The 23,552-nt window shown below is 39.0% G+C and overlaps 1 protein-coding gene across 10 annotated transcripts in view; it reads left to right on the forward strand.

Annotated features, from left to right (window-relative positions):
• The window catches only part of SBF2 (SET binding factor 2), a 460,355-nt gene that overhangs the window by 396,485 nt on the left and 40,318 nt on the right, over nt 1-23,552 (forward strand). For 8 of the 10 annotated variants that reach the window (XR_006777991.2, XR_006777993.2, XR_015726904.1 and 5 more), the window contains exons 22-29: nt 1,016-1,211; nt 4,168-4,295; nt 5,385-5,560; nt 7,476-7,621; nt 9,806-10,004; nt 12,562-12,758; nt 14,823-14,963; nt 15,825-15,920. Coding sequence is in view for 4 of the 10 variants with exons in the window: in XM_045788847.2 (XP_045644803.2) it covers nt 1,016-1,211; nt 4,168-4,295; nt 5,385-5,560; nt 7,476-7,621; nt 9,806-10,004; nt 12,562-12,758; nt 14,823-14,963; nt 15,825-15,920 (1,279 nt within the window). In the remaining 6 variants the exon portion in view is untranslated. Of the gene's footprint in view, nt 1-1,015; nt 1,212-4,167; nt 4,296-5,384; nt 5,561-7,475; nt 7,622-9,805; nt 10,005-12,561; nt 12,759-14,822; nt 14,964-15,824; nt 15,921-23,117; nt 23,193-23,552 lie in introns of all 10 variants that reach the window. The other 2 variants (XM_087868044.1, XM_045788849.2) reach the window with 2 other exon arrangements.

Below are 23,552 nucleotides of genomic sequence, written 5' to 3' on the forward strand. Positions count from 1 at the left end.
AGCCTCCTGAATTGGAGTTCCCTGAGACTTGGTCTGGGAATCTATACTTTTGAGTACAAGCCTCCCAGATGATTATTTTGCAGCTAGTCTGGCACCAGTCTGTGGACTAGGGTCAGGATGCTCTTACCTATATACCAGAATTACTAAAAATAAATTCAAAGGAAAAATCAGAAGCCAGATGGATAGGAAAGATATTTCTATGAGAAGTCTGAGACATGATGATCATTACAAGTTCAGCTTTATATTGAGCTCTGAGCTTCCTAGAGCCAACAAAAAGAATAGTACTGGGGAAAATTAGCGTATTAGATCTTCAGAAGAGTTTTTGGTTTTTTTCCCTAGCACTGATATCTTCAGAGGAGTGTATCATGTGTTAATTAACAATAAATGTTCATTATTTGGCCATTTATTGTGTTAATCTTCAATAAAGGCCAAGAAGGGCAGATCCTTTTAAAGATGCATCTATTTTTCTAAGTATTTGTTTTTTAAGTTTACAGAAGTAACAATGCTTTTTGTATAAAATTGACTATTAAAAATACACATTATACAAAATGAAAGTCCTCCATGGTCTTTCCAACCCCACCTCACCTCTGCCCTTAACTATGATAGGACCACCTTTAACAGTTTGGTCCATATTCTCACAATTTTTCCTTTTTCCAAAAAGAGGGAATTATAGCATACATACTGGTTACAGCTTGCTTTTTTTACCTACCAATGTATCCTTGGTATCTTTCTATGCTAGATCTAGGTCATTTTTTAATGGTTGCAAAATGTTCCACTGAATAGATATTTTAAACATCTTAGTAATTTCCAATGACTTTACTGCTAATAAGCAAGGAATTTTTTCACATTTGGATGCAAAAACATAATTTCTGCCTCTTCCCAAATCTGTTTTCTCATTTTGGCTACCTAAGCAGTCTGACTCAGGTTTTTTAGATCTGCAACTGAAAAGATAACTTTGGTCTAAGTGTTGGAAACCCCACAAGATTTGTGTTTAAAATACTTTCTCTGTTGTTAGCCCAAGATTCTTAGGCCTGCTCTGCTGCCAGGAGAAGAAATCATTTGTGAAGGTCTTCGAGTCCTGCTAGACCCTGATGGAAGAGAAGAAGCTACTGGAGGCCTTCTTGGAGGCCCTCAGCTCCTGCCAGCAGAAGGAGCCTTGTTCCTCACCACATATAGAATTCTTTTCAGGGGGACTCCCCATGATCAGCTAGGTATAACAGCTAATATGCCGTCAGAGTACAGCTATCCATGTGCTGCTTGAGGCTTTCATTCCATTTGTGTGCAGTCATTTGCAGATCATTTCAGATTCAAAGTAAGCCTTTTGTCACCAAGTATTTTTTAGAATCCTTTATCTGTCAAAGCTAATGATAATTTGGGGGCGCCTGGGTGGCTCAGTCGCTAAGCGTCTGCCTTCGGCCCAGGGCGTGATCCCAGGACGGAGCCCCACGTCAGGCTCCTCCGCTGGGAGCCTGCTTCTTCCTCTCCCACTCCCCCTGCTTGTGTTCCCTTTCTTGCTGGCTGTCTCTCTCTATCTCTGTCAAATACATAAATAAAATCTTTAAAAAAAAAAAAAAGCTAATGATAATTTGGATTTTAGAGTCCTACTTAAAGAACCAAAGTTATCTTCTGAACAGTCAGTCAAGGCTTCATTCACCAGAACAATCATAATTTCATGAGGCAATATATGGTGACTTAGGGATATTTATAATACATAGCTGCTAACAATGTCTCCTGCTCATTTGTCCCACCTTTCTGAGTCCTGTAGTTAACCGTAAGGCTCAGGTCTGCCAGACACATGATCCCTTTTGTGGAAGGATGTGCTAAGCATCACAGGGTTGTACAGCACTAACTCACCCCACTTGCTCTCATCACACGTCAACTAACGCCATTTCCCTCTTGGCAGACAACTTCCATTCACTAAACTCCCTCGAATCTATTTCTGTTTTCTATTACTCTATGCTGTCTTCCATATTAGAAAGGAATAGCATGCCCTAGCAAGTTTGAATTATCTTTTTAAAATCACTATCATCTCCATCTAAACTCTTCTGGTTGATGGGAAAAGCATATAAGATTTGGACTAAAACTGTTGGTCTCCAAATAAGAAGCTCAGATTTCGATTGTTGTTGACCAATCTTGATATCTTAAGGAAAATTCCCTGACCTCTGAGTTTCAGTTTCCCCTTTTATAAAATTAGGGAATTGGGCTTGGTTGGTGATAATTCAGTGGTTTTCAACCTTGACTGCATATTTGAATTATCTGGGAAGCTTTAAAAACACCTACCCATCTGGGCCCAACCCTCACACAGTTGAATTAATACCTAGAATAGGATTCTAGGAATGGAAAGACCCAGGCATCTGTGCATTTTTAAGCCCCAGAAGTGATTATGATGCATAGTAAGGATTGAGAACCCCTGGGATAAATGGTCACTAAAGTTCCCTCCTCATCTGCAATTATTGATTCGGTAACATTTGATGAGATGTAATTTATGTGCTGCACATTTTGTTAGACAGTGGGCTTTAGGTGTATAAAATTTAGTATCTATAAAATCTCACAGTTGTCTAATTCCTTGCTTAGATAGAATCAAGATGGTTTGTCTTGTTCATAAAAGAGTACTTACCATATAATAACAAAAAGCATCATAAGATTCAATAAACAAAGTGAATCTGTAGGAATAGTTGTATTCATTTGAAAAAGAGTGAAAATGGAGCAAAATTTTTCAGCTCTCTCCTGTCATATCACCATGCATTAAATTATATTTGTATTTGAAAGCAAATGTAATTTTAAAAGAAACTAAATACGCAGTACTTACGGTTTCTTTTGTACTGTGACTTGTGAGTTCAGTGGCCACAAACACACATTCTGGGGATAAAAATATATGAGATACTTGGTCACTTAAGTTGTTTTAATTTATTTCTTTTTTTAAAAAGTCAAAACCATACTTAGTGTAAAGGCTTGTATTATTCTCTTGTTTCTTCCTGTCAGTTTTTGGGTTAATTTTGTATTTTAGGGAATATATTTTCATCACTGAAAGCCTTCTTATTGCCTCTTTTATTTTATTTCTCTTTTTAAATTTCTAATTTAAAATATCTCCTTTAGTGACACATAGGAATCTGATAATTTTATATGTGTTATATAAGTATACGTTGTTTAGTACATCCTAGGACTTAAAGTCTACATACACCCTAATTTTGCTTAGTCTCTGGATATGAGCTCAACGTAAGAGGATGATCAGAGTTTTCCGGGTTAGGGGTTGACAGAACCAGGGAATGAGAAATTCTGGTGCTGGTAAGTGGATGTGTGTACGAGCTCTTGAGCCGAGTTCCGTTCCCCCCTCTGGTTGACCAGCCAACGTGCCTTGCCCATTGCCACTCCTGTTCTTTCACTTGCACCACTGCCTGAATTTCCCTCCTCTTTCCTGCTGCAAATCCAATCCTACGCTCTCTTCAAAGCTCACCTCCCCTCTCACTTCCTCCAGGAATCATTCTCAAGCCATCTAACATGCAAAAATCTTCTTTTCTGAAATATTTACAGCCCTGTTCGCTCAAACCTAGGAGCTAATGACATGTTATATTTGGCGTGTGACTCTCCTCTCCCAGGGGAAACTTTGAACTCTCTAAGAGAGGCTGTGTGCGTAAGTCTTTACAACCTCTAGTAGTTGGTAAATAATTATTTATATTTTTCCTTCTTTGCTTTAATATTTAAATTCCTAAAACTCTTCAGCCTAAGCTTAGCCGTGTATCTTCTGAAGGCACAAATACAGGGTACAACACCTTTTACCACGTATGGAAACACATTTTAAAAATCTTCTCTTTTGCTTTATACTTACATGAAATATCATGAATTCCTTAAGATTAAGAACCTTTAAGATTGCCTTAAACCAGGTGATCTTGTGTGGCACCCAGCAGGTCGGGGAGATAGAAAGAAGGAAGGCAGGCAGACTGTGCCAGTTCATTCACTCCAGGAAAGGATCAAGTCTCAGGAGTGAATTGCCATGCAATAAAATCAATGAATGTGATTCTAGAATCATGGCATTTTCTCTCACTGCATTCCTGGGCATTGTCCTCTCCTGTTAAATTTCTTTAGCAGAGGTTGATAAAATGAGAAGCAGAGACTCTATAAATAAGCAGTAAAGTGCTGTTGCTGAGTCTGTGTCCTGTTTTCCTGTAGTTGGTGAGCAGACAGTTGTGCGGAGTTTTCCCATTGCCTCCATCACCAAGGAGAAGAAGATTACAATGCAGAACCAGCTACAGCAGAACATGCAAGAGGGACTACAGATTACATCAGCATCTTTTCAGGTATTAAGAAAGAGAGCCATTCCTCTACTACTATCTAAAAGTTTTCTGCAAATCCTGAGGCTACTTCCTGTGGTAATGGGGTCAGAAGTTAGAGGATGAGGAGGGTCAGAGGGTCTGAGAGGGTAAATCTTCAACTGAGTAAACCCCTGAATCATTCTGTATTTAATCCCTCACTTCCTGAACCCCTTGGCCAACTGAGTACCAACAGATTATCTGTCAATATTTAGTGATCTTAGGAATTCAGATGCATACAATTGACTCTTGTTCTCTGCCAAATCATACCTTTGTGTTTGATAAAGGCTTTAGATAGAAAGCAATTCTCTCGGCACCTGTTTCAGAAGGAAATGCCCTATGGCCCTTCTGTGGAAGAGATAAAACTCTAAGAATTATAGTCAGGGCTAAAGTGCTATTGGTACCAACTAAAGAACCTTTAATTAAGCAGAGGTTTTTCTAGGGGGCTTTAAGCGTATCAGAACTTGTGGAATTACTGATACAAAGCAGACACTGCTCGAGTGATCTTCCCTTAGTTTTTCCTTTTTACAGTTCTCAGTCTGTGATATTTTGTTCTTCCTGTTTTTATGCCTTGACTCTGACTTCTCAGATTTCTGAGGGCACCGGTTCTTGCCTCGTTCCTTCTAGCCAGGACGCCGTGGACCACCATGTGCTCATTGTGTGAAATGTGAGGCTGCTGATCTCTAGGCTCCAGACCTTCTCCCATCACCTGGGGTCAGGGGCCTCCTAGGGATCTCGTCACTGTTCCACCTGCCAAAGGACTCTAAACTGGGATGTTGCCTGGCTATATCGGTTAGGATTCTAGTGAAACAGGCTTTTTCTTGCTAGATTTCTGTCTCTGGGTAAGAAGAGGCTTCCTTAGGCCAAATTCCCCTTGCCAGCAAACCATCTATGACAAGTAAACCTTTCCGATCCTTTTTTTTTAATAAAAAATTATATTACATGACATCCAAGGTCCCCTCAACCTCTGGACTTCTGCCATTTAGTATTATTTTCTGTTATTTCAGTAACTTGGGGGAAATTGTCTGGAAATCCTTAAGTAACCCTTCTGATGTATTTCCTCTCTTTTGTTTCTAGTTGATTAAAGTAGCGTTTGATGAAGAAGTGAGTCCAGAAGTAGTAGAGATCTTTAAGAAACAGCTAATGAAGTTCCGTTATCCTCAGTCCATTTTCACCACCTTTGCTTTTGCTGCTGGACAAACTACCCCCCAAATAATTTTACCCAAACAGAAGGAAAAGAACACTTCCTTCCGGTAAGAAGACAGTCAAGTTTCTTTATTTCAGCCTTTTCATAGCTCCCTGTCAGGGGAAGTGACTTGTCCTCTGTGTCAGTATGTACGTGACTGCTCTTTTGTCTGCCATTCTGTCAAGCCCGTTGGACCTCACTCAGAACGTTATGGGACGGTTACACTGATGTATGGAACAAGCTTTAAAAACTAAATGCTACAAGACGTTTTGACCGTTGCTCATGATATAGTTGTAGAATGTGGAATTCTGCTCCCCCTTTTTCTCATATTGAACCCGTTCTAACTGCCTTTGAGCTGGCCCTGCAGTTTTCTTTGGTTTCCAGACCTAGGAGACAGTTTTACTTGGATCTAGAGGTCCAGCCTTTATTTTTTCTTTTCTATAACTTCTTGTTTTGGTACAGTCTCAGATTTGCAGAAAGGTCATAACATAGCACAAAGAATTCCTATATACCATTTATCCAGATTTCAGTTGTTTATGTTTTGCTCCATTTCTTTGTCATTCTCTCTCATATATATTTTTTTCTAAACCATTTGAGTGATATACATAACACCCCTTTACCCTTAAATATATCAGTACATATTTTCTAAGAACAAACCATGGTGTATAACCATGAAATTGAATTGCTAGAAAGCTTTTGTCCTACCCCGAGTCCTATTCAAATCGCTGGTGACCCTTTACAGCTACTTTCTTTTCCTGCCTGCTACAGGATCCACCCCAGGATCAGGCATTGCATTAGTGGTCAGATTTCTTCGTAGGACCACTTATTTTCTGATGAAAATTTTTAGTAATTTATATTGAAACTTTTACATTTTGGTTATTACAAAATAACAGTTGCTTAAAATTTATTTTCAATTAGTGATAAAATATAGGGCCAAAAGTTCAGTTCATTTATCATTAATCGCTTAGAATTTGGACATTTGCCAGTACAAATCACATATTAGGGAGTACTCTGCAGACTTTGGAGAAGAGCCCTTTTCTTTGCCTAAAAGTGGGGTAGGCTGGAGATTATAGAAGAGTTGAGGTTCCAGACAGTGTGTCATTACTAAATTGCATAGCTGACCACCTGTACCACTGTTACCTGGTAAGTGAAAGGGACCATGCGGATCCAGAAATGATACACTGAACCATGAGCAGCTTCCTAGGTATTTATAGCAGGGAGCCAAGTGTCTTGTCTTAGTGCCGTGGAGTCACAGAGGAGCTGTGACATCTATTATTCCAGCACTCTAGGGAAGATACGAAGCTTTGTATGGTGTTTTGTGTTTAGAATCTGTGAACTCTGGTAGGAAATACACACACACACACACACACACACACACACATGCAAAATCAACCTTTTTGTAACAAGCTTAATCTATCCAGCTGCAAGAGAGATATAGCAATTTTAAGATTTAAAGCACCTTAGAATTGTCTTGAGTGTGTAAAGGTTTACAGTGTCAGAGGCAGGACACCGCATATATACACTTAAACATGGCTAAGCATAACTGTCATATGATCTCAAAGAAAAGCCTACGAGTTAGTAGGAAGAGTTTGAATTAGTAGAGAGGGGAGCAGATGGGCTTCCATGCAGGGGAACTTCTACCAGCATAGTTTGTGGGAGCTGGTGGAGACAGTGGCACGGATAACCAGAGTGTGTTAAGGGGCATGTTTGACCAAAAAGCCAAACTGCGTTTAGATTTGGAATAAGTAGCTTATGTGCCACTCTAGGTTCTTGCACTTTTCGCCTACAACTGTCCTGATAACAAGAGTGTTGTACAGGAAGTCTACTGGTATATACAAAATGATACAAAGAAGGAGAGGCTTACTGGCAATCCTAGTAGCTGTGGGTATGGAAAAGAAACAAGTTGAGTTGTGTAGGTATCAAAAAATATAAATGGTGTCCTCATATTAAATTGATGGTCTCTTTGGTTTTATGACTTACAGCACCTTCTCAAAAACAATTGTGAAAGGTGCCAAAAGGGCAGGGAAAATGACAATTGGGCGGCAGTATTTATTGAAGAGGAGGACAGGGACAATTGTGGAAGAGAGAGTGAATCGTCCTGGATGGAATGAAGAAGATGATATATCAGGTATGTGAGAACTCCTTTTTCCTTCATGAATTGGTTTTATTCTTTCTTCTTATATGAGTAAGAATAAGAGACTCAGATGTAGTTGCCCTTACTTTGACTCACAAGAACCTAGATCTCATAAAAAGATTGGAGGCACTTACCAGCTTCTCAGAATTGGAAAGAAAATATTATTTTCCCAATATTCCATTGTTCAGATAAGATTTTGCTAAATTATACTTCTCTTTTACTAAGTCCACAGAGCTTGTTGGCCATTGTTACATGGGTGTCATCAAAGGGAGAAAGAAAGACACCCCAGTGCATGGGAAATTTAGGTAGAAAGTAATCCCCTGTACCTGATTGTTATGCAGTAAGAATAAGGAAACGAGAACACTGGATATTCAAAATTAAAGATTTGGGTGTGGGGTAAGAACATTGTGGGTACTCTGAATCAAAGTGAGGGACCAAAGATGAAGGAATTCTTAGATGGGAAGGGAAAAAATGCCTAGTAAATATTTAAAAGGACAGAATCTGAGAAGCTGAGATACCTCTTGGTTGGGAAAATAGAGGCAGGAAAGGTCACAAAATGTCCTATTGACTGTTTTCTGTTCCTTAACCCACTATGGAGTATGTTTATGGAATTAGCACCAGGGAGAATCTGATCTAATGGGAGGCAGGGTGCCTTTGCCCTCTTTTCCTTTCAGGATCTTAGAGTCAATCACCGGTGACTATGACACTACTACTACTTCTAATAATAATAACAATAAGGACATTTTGAAGAAAAAGACCTCATGTTTAGAGAGATCACTGGCTAAAGGTGTCCATTTCAGTATGTGTACCTACGTACTCCGAGAGCAGTGAAAAGACCCACCATTGCATTACTGGAATGACCACTGGTTGGATCCCTGGCCTCCTTGCAGTCACATGGAAAGCCATAAAAACATTACCCATTGGTATTTGACTCTTCTAATTTTAAGTTTTTATGATTACACAGAAGAAAAACTATTATTCTATGATATTTATTCCACCAAAAGGCAAAATTATGTAATACTCTTTGCTCCTCTGAAAATAAAAAGCCAACACAAAACTGATACCTGGTAGTATATTTGCATTGTGAAGTTCCTGTGTTTGTACGGATAAGCTGTTTCGGGTTGTTTTTTTTTTTTTCTTTAAATGGAAGAGAGCCATAGCATTCCCTTTGACATCAGAACTTTGAGTACATATCCAAAAATTCTGAAACCTTAATTTGACTTCTCTCACTGTAGAAATAAATAAGAAAGTAAATTAGGACAGTTTTTAACATGGATTTTTTTTTTTTTTTAAGTTAGAACATGCAGTACCAATTAGGAATGTTGGGGGTTTTCTTAAATCCTCCCTAAAATGCTTGATTATTGGGTAAATCCTTCCACAGCTAAAATCTTCAGGGATTCTGTAACCTGCGATTGCAAAATTATGAGGGAGTTTCCCATGTACACCACATCCTCTGAGAAAAATATTTTCCACAAAAAAGTGTAACTTCTTGATACCTCTCTAAGAAAGGTCTTTTCCCACGAGTGAACTGCTTAATCTAGAAATTTCTAATAAAAGTTTATGTTCTGAAAAGTTAACTGAAGCCTGGATGATGAAGTTTGTATAATGATCATATTAAAGATAAATTTTACTGATGGGTTAGCCTCTGACAAAGTTTGAATGTTTGTTTTATAGAGTTCTAAATGGAAATAACTATACTTTGGCATTAATAAGCAAGCCTGAGTGAAACAGAAAAATATAGGTAATGAATTCAAAATTATATTATTTTTAGAAATTTTGAATTAATTTCCCTGGTTGTTTTTTTACATTTATCTATCTATTTGTTTGCTTATTTAAGTAATCTCTATACCCAGTGCGGGGCTCAAACTCACAACCGCAAGATCAAGAGTCACATCCTCTTCCAGCTGAACCAGCCAGGCACACCCCTTCCCTGGCATTTTGAGTTCATTTTCCTGACATTTTGAGCTCCTGATATTTTATTTCCTGACTATCCATTACTGTTTTATATTTGAACATAATGATTCTTCAAAGAATTAACAGGATTTAATTTATGATATATGTAATGCCCGTAGCCCTAATATAAACCTCTCTTGGTTTAAGAATCTTCTTCAGAAGGAAGCTTCTAATCCTCTACTTTGAGCCATACCATTTTTTCAAAATCTGTTTCTGCCTCCACAGTTTCAGATGATAGTGAACTCCCCACAAGTACCACTCTGAAGGCCTCAGAGAAGTCTACGATGGAGCAGTTAGTGGAAAAAGCTTGTTTCAGAGACTATCAGCGTTTGGGTCTGGGAACCATAAGTAGCAGCTCTTCTCGCTCAAAACCAGAGTATTTTCGAATCACTGCCTCCAACAGGATGTATTCACTCTGCCGGAGGTAAGTCTGTTAGTGGGCTCCAAAAAACACCTTTCCTTTCTTCTATTTTGTCTTGAATGGGCTATTTGTCACCATAACCCAGAGAGAGAAAAATATCAGAAAATAAGGAGCAAGCTCTGCAGGAATATGTGTGTCTAAGGCACACTGTCTAGCAGCACGAGCAAGCATCTCCTTGGCATTCTCAGAAGTGTAACTGTATCAGTGAGTAGTGCCTAGATTAGAGCAAAAGGTGAAAGGTAAGAGTTTTTGTCTCCTTTATGATTTTTTTAAATTTGTCTTTCTCTTCCCATTTGCATCTTTTCTATCATGCCTGAAGATAACTTGAAATAAAAATAGGATTTTCCCTCTCTTTAAAGGGCCAGATAGTACGCATTTTCAGTTTTGTAGACCATATGGTCTCATTGTAGCTCCTCATTGCAGCTTCTCTGCCTCAAAAGCAGCCGCAGATGGTAAATAAATGAATGGGCAGAGCCTGGTTTGGCCCACACTGTATTTGTTGACCCAAGTGTAGGCAGGGTTTTCTTATGCTAATTAGAATATTTTCGAGGGATATTAGAGAATGTAATTGCACATGTTTTCTTCTATTCTTGTCATCTCTCACTGTTTCCTGTATCAGTTAAGTTCTGTTTCATGCTTTCTATTTATATTTATTAAAACTACATTTCTGCCATCCACAAGTTTAATCATTTTCATCTGCAGGTAAGTTGTTTGCTTTGCATTCATAAATTCCCAGTTTGAATAGAATAAGGCTATGAAAGTACTTTGTATATTGCAAGGCTTGTACCTATTTTAGAAAGTTGTCTTAACGTTACTATTCGTTTCAACCCCTCTGTTCCTAAAGAGCCATAGATATCTTATTTTAAATGACAGTTTAAATTTACAAATACCTGCCCGGCAGACACATGGAAAGGTGCTCAACATCACTCATCATCAGGGAAATGCACATCAAAACCACAATGAGGTATCACCTCATACCTGTCAGAATGGCTAAAGTCAAAAACACAAGAAACAACAGGTGGTGGTGAGGATGTGAAGAAACCGTCGTGCACTGTTGATTAGAATGCAAACTGGTGCAGCCACTGTGGAAAACAGTATGGAGGTTCCTCAAAAAGTTAAAAATAGAGCTACCCTGTGATCCAGTAATCACACTCCTGGGTATATACCCAAAGAATAGGAAAACACTAATTCAAAAGAATATGTGCATCCCTGTGTTTACAGCAGCCTTATTTACAGTAACAAAATTATGAAAGCAGGCCAATTGATGAATGCATAAAGAAGATGTGGTATATACATATAACATTCCAATATTGAATATTACTGAATATTACTCAGCCATCAAAAAGAATGAAATCTTGCCACTTGCAACAACATGGATGGAGCTAGAGAGTATTATGCTAAGCAAAATAAACAGAGAAAGACAAATACCATATGATTTCACTTATATGTGGAATTTAAGAAACAAAACAAATGAACAAAAGAGAAAAAAAAGGAGAGAGGCAAACCAAAAAACAGCCTCTTAACTACAAAGAACAGACAGATTGTTACCAGAGGGAGATAGATGGAGGGATGGATGAAGTAGGTGCTAGGGATTGCGAGTGCAGTTATCCTGGGGCGCCTGGGCAGCTCAGCCGGTTAGCATCCAACTCTGGATCTCAGCTCAGGTCTTGATCTCAGGGTCATGAGTTCAAGCTCCACATTGGTCTCTACACCGGGCGTGGAGCCTACATTTAAAAGAAAAAAAAAAAAAAAAGAGGAAGAACAGCAAACATACTCACACACAAATATATGGGATTAGAGGTTGGGAGGTTACTAATATGAAATCTTTTTAGTATAATATTTCTAAATAAACTAAAGGAAATGACTCTGAAGCCTGCCTATCTTCTTGTGTTTCCTAATCTATAAAAACAAGGTACTCCTGTCTGTTTTGTATTTTCCCAGCGTCATATCCTGTAACTTTATGAGCTAATCTTTTTAAAAAAATTATCAGCATGTAGTGTTAATATTTAAACTTATTTTGACATTTGAACGTACTGTTCTCATACCAAAAATCATTTGGTTTTGATTTTTAGTTCTTTCACCATCTCCGCAGGCTAATATTAGTGTACTCTGTGCTCAGTTGTCATCTCAGCAGACTAATGAGTTGACAGTTTGACTTGTCATTCTCATAAAGTTGATATTGATCCAGGAATCTTACAATCTTTATTTCAAGTTGACAGAAAGAGGTGCATAAGGCAAAGGGAATCATCAGGGTAACAGAGGCCTTTTTAGTAATCGTACAGAGCATTTTCATTTTGTAAGTTTAGGTTATTCCTCAGGAATCTGCAGTATCACTAAAGGGGGCTTATTTCAAAAAAGACTACAGATTAATGGATTTATTTAGCCGTTTTCACCATCTCTGCTGTTTCTTCTCAACCCCAGAAGAACTGAGTTGAAACTAAGTTCCATGTTTAAAAACTATCTTACCCCTCAACCAGTATGTTTCTGGGCCTTAGAAAATTACGGGATATGATGATACTCATGTTCTCATATTCTCTCTCTCCTTCCCACGTGCCTGAAGCTATCCTGGCCTTTTAGTTGTGCCACAAGCTGTACAAGACAGTAGTTTACCAAGAGTCGCCCGCTGCTATCGGCACAACCGCCTGCCTGTTGTATGTTGGAAGAACTCAAGGAGCAGTACCCTGCTTCTCCGATCGGGAGGATTCCACGGGAAGGGAGTAGTCGGGCTTTTCAAATCTCAGAACTCCCCTCAGGCAGGTAAGCATCTCTACGGCACAGTAATGATCATGTCACTTGAGAGAATTCCTAAAAATAAAGGAAGTAATATCTGGAAATGCCGACTCTGCCCTTGTATCGAGCCTTCTCTCACACACAGGCTTCCCACTGCGCAATATAACACATGTACTACTTGACGTCTTGCTTAATATGTCTGTCTATATTTGGGTTTTAATAGAAATTATCATAATAAAGTCTTTGGTTCTGGGCTGTTTTCATTTCAGCAAACCAAGTATTCACAGATGGAAACCAGATTATGCTAATCTTTCTCTTTCCTTCTGGGAAACATCCAAATATATTTAACAGCTTCAGAGGCAAGTAGGGATTCTCTGTCCCGTGTAATAGGAGATATTTTATCTCATTCCTGCAGGTCACATGCACACACACAAACAAGTCAGCAAACTAATGACCAAAATGCTGCCTTCAAAGAAGCTCTCAAGCAAAGGATATTTTAGGGAGCTAGAGGGAGGCCAACTTCAGAAAGCAGATAATACTGCTGTCCTTTTTTCTGAGGTTATTTTTAAGCACTGTGCTTGAGGTCTTGAAGTCAGTCAGGACTATATTTTGTTGACCTTTCCCATAACGTCTAGCTTATAGTAGATGCTCAATGAAGTTAAGCACTAGCCCACCAAGAGATCAGATCCAGTGTAGTCTTGGCTGTGATCTTAACTCTTCAGAAGTAACGTAAGTCAGGTTCTGTGGTTCAGCAGGTAAAACCATGCGCTTTTGACACCTCCTTTTTATTCTCATCCATTTTCCTCCTGAAAATTCACTTGACTGAGGGCAGCACACACACAACACATCATCATCATCATCATTATCCCACCTGTCTTGGAGTCTCAGCGTTGGTATAATTAAAGGCAATTGGCTTTGAACTATTTTTGACGCTGGGGAACCCTCCCAAGCCACATAGTAAATATAATAGAACACAGCATACGTAAGTTACGTAAAGTGAGGGTATCATTTCAGGAGCCCTGAGAAATACATCACTGAGCTTTTCATTGGGAAAAAAATTGAAATTGTTTTATTCTACTGGTTTCTGATTTTTTTAATCTAATATAAAAATATTTCATACTTTTGAGCTCACACATATGTTTACATTTTAATATCTTTGAAATTGGGATGCATCTTAAAATTTATGTGATCAGAAAAAATTGTCATAGTTTACATGGTAGAATTTTTAATTCTTAGTACGTAAAATAATGGTACATCTTATAATTGATGACATCTTAGGTTTACAAAATATAATAATGGCATCTTAAAGTTCATAAAATACAATTTTGCTAATTATTTTTTTTAATTCAAGATGTAAGAAAATTTGTCAATATCTGTTGTCCTTCTAATGAGTCCAGAATGATGCCCTTTAAAATGCCTGGACCAATTTCAGTGATTCTTTGCTCCACACAAACGAGACTCAGACTACCTGCAAACTGGAATTGCTCTCACATTTGTTTCCCTCTGTGCATACCCTCTGTCCCTCTCTTTGAAGGACCAGGGGATCTGGCAGTAGCTGTTGCTACCTTCTCCCCATCTTCCTCCACTCTTCCTGCAACAAACCCCTACAAGTTTGTGTGCCCTGTTAGACCCGTGTGGCAGAATTAGAAGAAAGCTGCTAATATGGGGAATTCTCAGCTCTGCCCATTCCGGGATGCCAGGGGAACCCACTTCATCCTCTGCTCCCAGACAGTAGCAAGGACAGGATAATTGGGGGAAATCATCAAGGAGATGTGGCCCTTTGTGACTCTTCATTTCTATACATTACTTGTACAATGAGAAGCTACAGCTGTGCTTGGAAGGACAGCCCTGTGCTGGTTTTCCAGACCTGGGCTCTTTCTGGGAGGGTGATGAGTCAACCGAGAAGTGGGTGTGGTGAAACCAGTATCAAAGGAGGATAGCCGTCTAAGAGTTTACAGCTTAAAGTGGGTCTGGTTTCTATGTTTGGGTGTGGTAACTTGAAGATTATAAAGAGAAAGAATAAGATACGTAGGTAGATATCTCTTTTATTAACACAGACACAGTTCGTTTTCTTCACTTTTTCTTTTATAGCTCCTACCTCCTCTTTAGAATCTTCCAGTAGCATAGAACAGGACAAATACCTGCAGGCCCTACTGAATGCGGTCTCCGTGCGGCAGAAGCTCAGTGGCAGTAACACCCTAACTGTCAGGCCAGCACTTGCTCTGTCTCCAGGTAAGATCTGATAATAGTTTTCTTCTTGACAACGATGAAAGGTCAGATTCATTCCCAGGGTTAGTCTCTTTAGTTATTTGCACTGTTACTTCCGTATGACCCCTTAAAGCTTTACCTGTGGGGCGATAACTTTAGCTCCTTTTATGTAAAAATCAGCATACCACGGTTAATGTCTACGAACAGTAACCAAATGTGGGGATTCAACTATGTCCTTTCTAAAAGAATAATAAGAGTGGGGAACATAAATAAAGTCATCTTTTTTCCTAGAATCTGTTTTACATAGACTTTAACATATTATTACAAAGTTGAATGTACGGGTTGAACACCTGATTGTTAAATGCATATGTAGTAAATCATCATATGTAAGTTTGGAATTCCTGAGAATTTGTAGTGCAGTTTGTTTTCACTAGATTTGGAGGAAGCCATTAAGACTTGTACTACTATTCTGTTTCAGTTATCATGTGATGGAACCCAAAGGGTTCACGTAGAGGTAACCCTAGTGTGTAGGACACAGGAGCATGTGACTTGAAGAGTTGGTCTCTTTGGCTTCATCAGCTATTTGAAGCAGCTCAACATAAGCAGAAAGTGGCTTTTCTTGTAAAGTAACACCATGCATGCCTCGCTTCAGTTATCATTAAATTCTCTGATTGCACTTGCCAAACCTAACTCTCTATAATCCTGCAAATGTGTGTATCTCTGAGGAATACTAACAGTGCCTTGTTATCTCTAGTAAAGCTGCGGGTACTTAAAAAGTACGTTTGGCAGCAATTAGACCTGCTATACACGAAGATAACTTTTTGTCATTTGAGTAATGTTAACCTGAACGACATGGTTTTGTTCTTCTTTTTGGCTGACTTTCAGGGACTGAAAGGAGGACGTCAAGAATGTCCACTGTGCTTAAGCAGGTAGTGCCAGGACATTTGGATGTAAACCCATCCAATAGCTTTGCTCGAGGAGGTTAGTAAGATTGATTTTATAACTGAGCACTGATACGACCTTAAAATCAGAAACTTTACTCTAGATAGTGATATTTTAAATCAACTAATTATGGTTCAAATTGTTCTTAAGTACCCTTTTCTAAATAAATTATCTAATTTGTTACTGGTGTCATGACAGATGAGTTTAGCCTCCTGGAACAAGAGGCATAATAATTGCTGAAATCTTAGATGTTGATGAGTTTGGAAGCCACGGGAGGTAAGGGGAACATATCTAAATGGTCAGCCCTGTGAATACCCTAGAATGCTTCAGGTTTTCAGGGTAGAAAAGCTGATCACAGAGCATAAGCAGCTAGAGAGAAGTAATTCGAGATCCAAAGAGTTGTGCCTCTCCAGCGCCTGTAATTTTTACTCCTATTCTCTGAAATACTAGGTTAGGGAACAGAAGAGATTGATATTCAGGTTACCCTTTCTTTCCTCTGGACTTTTGCTGCTGGCATAAGCAAGTAGAGAAAGGCCTGCATTTGCTCTTCTAGCTCCAGAGGTGGCCCACTTTGGTCTCTGGAGATTATGTGAGATTCTTTTACTTTTCAGAGGAAATTCCAAAACAAGTATCTTGATTGTAAAATCTCCTACTTCATACTGGATTCATAGACTCTTGGGCTTTTCTTCTCACTCCCATGCAATGCTGAATCCCCTTGAAAACATACCAAGGGAATTATCCAAGTTACTTGAACATCATCAATAATGGGAAACTCATTTCTCCCTAAAAGTAGTCCCTTCAATTTGTAAGCCACTCTTTGTTAGAAAATTCTTTCTCATATTGATCTAAAAACCTGCCACTATGTAACTTTTACATATTGGCCCTAGCTCTGCCCTCTAAACCTAGAAAATTCTAAATCTTAATCTCCATACTACAGACCTTCAGATTTAAAAGCTGATATCATCTTTTCACTCTGAGAACTTTCATTAGCTCCAAATACCCAGATTCGAACGGTTGCTTTCTTTTAGCCGTCTTTGTCACTCAGTGAACTCCACAGATTTGAACTCGTGCAGCCTCAGATTACGTTAGATATGAGGATGGCCCCATCACTAGGTTGACCGTACTGACATTAATATCACTTGAAATCTCTTCCCATGTGCTGTTGTTCTTAACAATATATAGTACTAGCCTTGAGGGTTGATTTTTGAACCTAAATATGCTATGTACTCTACCTACAAAATTCGGTCTTTTCTTATATGGACTATTGTTTTAGACTTTGGATCCTGATTCTGTCTACCTGTGTATTAGCCTCTTGTCATGCATCAGTCTGATTTCTGCTATAATGTAATTTGTTTTTAAAAAATACTGAACAGGGGCGCCTGGGTGGCACAGCGGTTAAGCGTCTGCCTTCGGCTCAGGGCGTGATTCTGGTGTTCTGGGATCGAGCCCCACATCAGGCTTCTCCGCTGGGAGCCTGCTTCTTCCCCTCCCACTCCCCCTGCTTGTGTTCCCTCTCTCGCTGGCTGTCTCTCTCTCTGTCGAATAAATAAATAAAATCTTTTAAAAAATAAAAAATATTGAACAAGCCAGACCTAAGGGCAGAAGTCTTGATCAAAATAATTTAGAAGCCTCCCTGAAGAAAGAGATTATCTGTTAATATATACTAGTTAGAAGTCCTACTAAAACCCACCTGAACCATATTTCTAAATCTCTGCCAATCTTTTTAATTCGATATTTTCCACTCTTTCCAGCTGTTAACTATATCACAAAAGATTATATGGTTAGTTTACCATGACTCATTATAGGAATTAGTGCTTTTTTTTAAGTAATAAGTTATCCATTAGTAATCCATTCTAGAATTTGGTTCAGAATCAACATTATGGAAGGCTGTATTTCACAAAATTCACTTTTTTCCCCTTTTGAAGACCAAGATTACTATGCATATCTCCTGACAGTCATACTGGTTCTTTAGATACTTTTTTTCTCCCTCATCAGAATGTTCTACAATTGCAGGATTTCCTAATAGCTTTCAACCTTCTTCACTCATCTTCTGAATTAGTGTTTCAGGCCTGAAGGTCATTGTATCAGTTTGCTAGGGCTACTGTAACAAAGTGCCACAAACTGGTTGTCTTAAACAACAATTGTCTCACAGTTCTCTGGACGCTAGAAGTCAAAGTCAGGATGTTGTGAGGATTGGTTCCTTCTGAGGGCCATGAGGCAGAATCTGTTCGATGCCTCTCCCCTTGCTTCTGGTGGCTTGCTAGCCATCTTTGGCATTCCTTAGCTTGTAGAAGTATCACCCAGATATCTGCCTTCATCTTTATATGATGTTCTCCCTGGGTGTTTGTCTCCAGATTTTCCCTTTTTATATGGACACTAATCATATAAAATTAGGGGTCCATCCCCCTCCAGTATGACCTCATCTTAACTAAGTACATCTGCAATAACCCTATTTCCAAATAAGATAACATTCTGAAGCACCAGGGGTTAGGACCTCAACATATGAGTTGAAGCAGAGGCATATAGTTTAACCCATAACAGTCATAAAAAGCTTTCTTCTGAATTTTTAAAATACCATTGTTTTAAAGTTTAAGATACATACTTCATTCTTATCATTTCTTAGTGAATTTAAACTAAAAAATAGTACAGTGACTGTCTCCTAAGCTTCCTGCCTGCTATTCCTGTTGCCAAGAGCTCCTATCAGAATCTGGCTCAAGGTTGCAGTTCCCGTTATTGTCTGGTTTACCATCTGAAAGTTTATATTGTCAGCAAGGCATGTCAACAAGTTCTCCACGCTCTGCTCTTGAGTTTTGCCTTTGTAAACTTCATCAAGAACACATTATTTCTCCCTCCATTTGGCCAGATGACTTGTAATATAAATTTCAGGTACAGAATTATCTCTTCTATCTTAGTACCTGAGGCTCATGTATATTCACCAACACGATTCACCTACATTTGCTTCTCTTTTTTAATATTATGGCTCAGACTCAGCCTTCTTCATGCAAGGGGATCCCCATTTGTGGTTACATTCTAGTCATGAGTTCATGCTCATGAAAGGTACCTAAAAGGCTATATTCACCTGTTAAGGTTAAAATCTCCTATTTAATTTGTTTCTGACCCATTCTATGCATAATGAGGCCATAATTATTATTTCTGACACCCTTCCCAAATATTTTCTTCAGAAAATTACTGTGAACTTAGTGTGTTTCCTTATGACAGTCTTTTGCCCATCATTCTGATATCTTAAACTAAGATCCAGAAACATAAATCTTTTTTTTTTTTTTATCCCATCTCTTAATTCTTTTCTCCCAAAGCTTCCCAGATCTTGCAGGGTCCCAGTGGTTAACTGGAAGATGGCATACTGCTCTTTCCTAGCACCTTCGACTTCTCTGACCCCTAGGGCTGCTTCCTTTGTCTCTCCAACAGTGTCATTCCTCCTCACACAGAAGAGCAGGAATGGACTGGGGCAAACAAGTTCGGGAAGTCTTACAAGATTCCCTATTAACGTGACCACGACAGGCAGACACACAGTCAGATGGGCCAGGGCAGGACGAGGTGTAGACACTTGCACACCCTGTAAATAGTTCATTTCCTTGTACCTCCCCTCAATGAGAGTCTCTTCATTTTTCCAGATAGCTAGGCACCACTTCTCCAGAAGTTCCTCATCTATCCTGTGTGGGAAGAGCCTCCTATCTCTAAATCTTCCTCCTAACCTTCTCCTTTTTTCCTCTTCTATGTATTTTTACTGTCTTTTCATTCCTTTCATTGTATAGTCTTGGGTCCTGGTTTTCTTCTTAGATTATTTTCACTCTGTGCCTTTCTCACGTCATCTTCACGATGAGCCAGAGTTAGATTGACCTCCACCTTCTCCATCACCCTTTTTTCAGTCAGGGGGATCACTTCACATCCTGTGTGCCTGTTGATGAGTTCCTAAGGCAGGGGAAGCAACCTCTTTTACACAACAACCAGTTAAGAAAAAATGAAGATGTGAACAAAGCACATTGCTTTTCATTTAAAATTAAAATCACTTTCGAGCCCTATGGAGAAAGCACATATAACTTGGATAAATTATTTTGTTGACTAGAAAAATGTCATGAAAGGGGCATCTGGTGGCTCAGTCAACTAGTTAAGTGTGGAAACCTTGATTTCAGCTCATCCTCAATCTCAGGGTCGTCAGTTCAAGCCCTACCTAGTGTGGAGCCCACTTTAAATTGATTAATTAATTTTAAAAAAGAAAATGGATACTGCCTCTTAAATACAAAAATATAATAGCTCAGTGTATTTGAGAAGTAGCCACTTGGAGGCAGCCTTTTAATTTTTCATCTTTATATTTCCATGGCCCTTTAAGTTTCTCTACATGTGATAGTTTATCCTTATAATAATCTCTAGGATACATATTTTAAGGGGCTCTGAGAAATGAAGTAACTTGGCCAAGATCACTTAGCAAATAGCATAACTGGTACTGGGATTGGTTCAGTCCATTTCAGCGCAGCCGTCACTGAATATAGCGTGTACCCCATGCACTGTGCTAGGCATAAGGCCACCTCGATAGAGTCAGTCCCATCCCCACATCCAACCCAAGCATCTCTTTCCTCTTCTCCTTTGGCCTGAACAGAGTGGAGGGAACAATACCAGTGCTTAGGAAACACTCACGTTTTGGACACCAGGGCCTTCCCATGGGTGGGGTGAGCTGCACCACTTCTTCCCTGAAGCAGTCCACTTAGCCAAACCCAGCTGGACGGTTTCAGGGCCACATGGTTGCTTACATGACAAGACACTGAGAGTTTGATTCAAACCACAGTGCTACCACTTATTGTGTGTTCATTAAGCAATTTAGGAAACCTTTTAATGCTCAGTGTCCTCATCTATAAAGCACAGATAATAAATAGTATCTATCTTTAGAGTAGTTATGAGGAATAAATGAAATAAGATATGTAAAGCACTTAGCTTAGTAACTGGTTCATAATAGGAACTCAGTAAATGTTAGTTCCATGATTGTTGTGGTGGTTATTAGTTATGGTTGCCTAGGACTCCACTGAACTGGCAGAAAGTCTACCTCTGCATTTAAATTACCTTAAATCAGGCTGCTCCTCACAGGCCTAAGGCAAGAAGATAGAAGGCATCTGCTCTAGGTCTAGGCCAGCAACTTACAAACTTCTTTCATCGTGATTCATAGTTAAAATACATTCTATATTGTATCACAATATAGAAGGCATTATATCAGGTAACACTAAGTCACAATGCAAAATGTAAATTTACTAAAACAGAAGTTTCATGAAATAATATGTATCTGTACCACATGCAATGTACATAGTATTTTCAAATTCTAATCTATTTCACTTCTTTGAAAATGCCGACTTGACCTACTAAAGTGAGTACAAAAACCACTACGGCGGAGTGCAATGCCTTTGGTTAACATGACTGACAGATGGGACTACAGCTCTCCAAGCCCTCTGCGGGCCCATATCAGTACAGGCCATTTGCTCATTGCTGATTTTCTGCTATATGATGAACACTTGGCAGTTTTTCATTAATGAGCCTCTATTTGGGGAAGTGCTTAATTTTTTTTTATTAGTTAATACTCCTCTTTTCATTCTCTCAGGGCAAATAATCAGAGTTGAAGATACAGTAGAAGGACCACAACAACTCCATATGTATCAGTTTTCAAAAAAAAATAATCGACTGTTTTTAGTTCCTATATAGGCTCCCGGCATGGATGCACGAATAAATATGTTAGGGCCCTGCCCTTTGGGCACAAGATCCAGTAGAATAAACGTGCAGTGTGCTCCCAGTGCAGACAGAGCCTCTACAACCCCGGGGACAGTGAGCAATGCTTTCCAGAGCAGCTCACGTTGTTCCTGGATCTTGAGGGAGAAGGAGTTTTCAGGTAAAGAAATGTGAGAATTAGTTCCAGGCAAAGGGACTAACATACAAAAGTGGTAGATGTTCAGCGAACGGTATCTCAGAATCAGGAACCAACCAGTCCGACTTCACCATAGCATTTAGGATCCCATATTCCTTTAGGAAAGCTCAAAACCTCAGCAGAAAGGAGAGGAGCCGGCCAGCACACAGGAGGCCCTGTGCTTTTACCATGGTGTCCCATGGTCTTTGTTCTGTCTTGTAGAATTCCTTGTGTGCAATCAGCCAGCGCCTCCACAGCCCTTAGCTTTCTGAATGCCTTTGGCCACTAAAGCCATTAATGCTCTTCATTTTCTGCTTCTAAAGGAGAGAGGCAGGGGGAAAAAAAAAAAAAAACCACTAATGATTTTTATCAAATTATGTCATATGCAGTTTTGCAATATATAGCTTAATAATACTGCTATTAACATTTTCAATCCTGAATAAATACAGAATCATTTTCCTTAATTGACTTGAGCAGTTCCTTTGGTTAGGAAATGTTAGAACTGTAACCTACTGTAACCACCGCTGTCGTTACTACCAGCTGAAGTTTGCCACAGTCACAGAGCACTGTTCTCCTGTCGGGGAAAAAACAATATTACTCAAATTACAAAAGAATTATCTCTAATACTGCCTATCATTTTGGTGCAAGTAGGGATTTTAGGAGAAGTCATTACTTCAATCATCACAAGCTGTATTTTTTAGTGGCATTGGGGATTGCCACAGGATCATGAATTTTTGCTGCTCATACTATCTATTAAAAATAAATGTAATTCAAAAGGAAAAAAAGAAGATAGTGTGGCAATGCTTGATGCTGTACTGCAAAAATATGCCCTTAGTTATTCCAAATGGTTACCAGAGCTTCATTCCTGCTGCGATGACCTTACTCAAAGAACAGACGTGCTGTACAACCCGTAGCATTTGCCAGTCCGCCGGCCCCCTTAAGTACTAGGGCCAGTGCATTCCCAACGCTTACGCCCCACCCCCAGTTCCTTAATCTTAGATAAATTTGTTTCTCACAAATGACAATCTTCAAAAGCTTACTCCATTTGGTATAATTTGTTAGTGGCACTCTGCCGTGCTGTCCGTTTCATTGTGCTTATAAGATTTATAATCAGGTGCTGAAATTTCATTTAACAGGCGCTCGGTTCATCTTTTTTGTGTGACTGTGCAGCTTTTTGTTAATCATATTTTCTACTTTTATTATATTTACATTTTCCCCCTATGTTAACTTAATTTCAAAAATTAAATAACCTATTCTTCTCTTACTCAATTTGCTCTGATGTTTGCTGCTATCTGCCTTTCATTCCTCCTTCTGTCTTTAATCTCACTTACCAGTGCATGGGCACAGAGATAAATGTTTTACTCAGTCAAATCCCAAATCTTCAACTAAGGGAAGAGTCCATAATCAAGGTACTGTATTATCTGTCCTGATGTGTCACTCTTTTTAACCATCTTCACATGAAAGCATATTTGTTACAAGTGACTTTTTTCACATTTGTTTGTCAAATTATGTCCTTTATTTTCATCCACATTCTGAATTTGCTCTATGGTTCCATTTATAAACACTTGCCATAACACCGAAGACGAATTCATAGGTTGTGTGGAAAGATTCATCTATGTTAAGTAGAAATCACCTACAAAACCTTTTCTTGGGAACTGGTCTCCTCTCCCTATAAATGCTTATAGAGAGAGAAGTAGATGAGACAAACATTATGGTGACTTCCAGTCACCTAGAAACATGGATTAATTTAACATTTGGCGAATATTAAA

Source organism: Ursus americanus, chromosome 16 (genome assembly GCF_024610735.1).
Source record: "Ursus americanus isolate L20-20 chromosome 16, mUrsAme1.1.p, whole genome shotgun sequence".
Taxonomy (NCBI): domain Eukaryota; kingdom Metazoa; phylum Chordata; class Mammalia; order Carnivora; family Ursidae; genus Ursus; species Ursus americanus.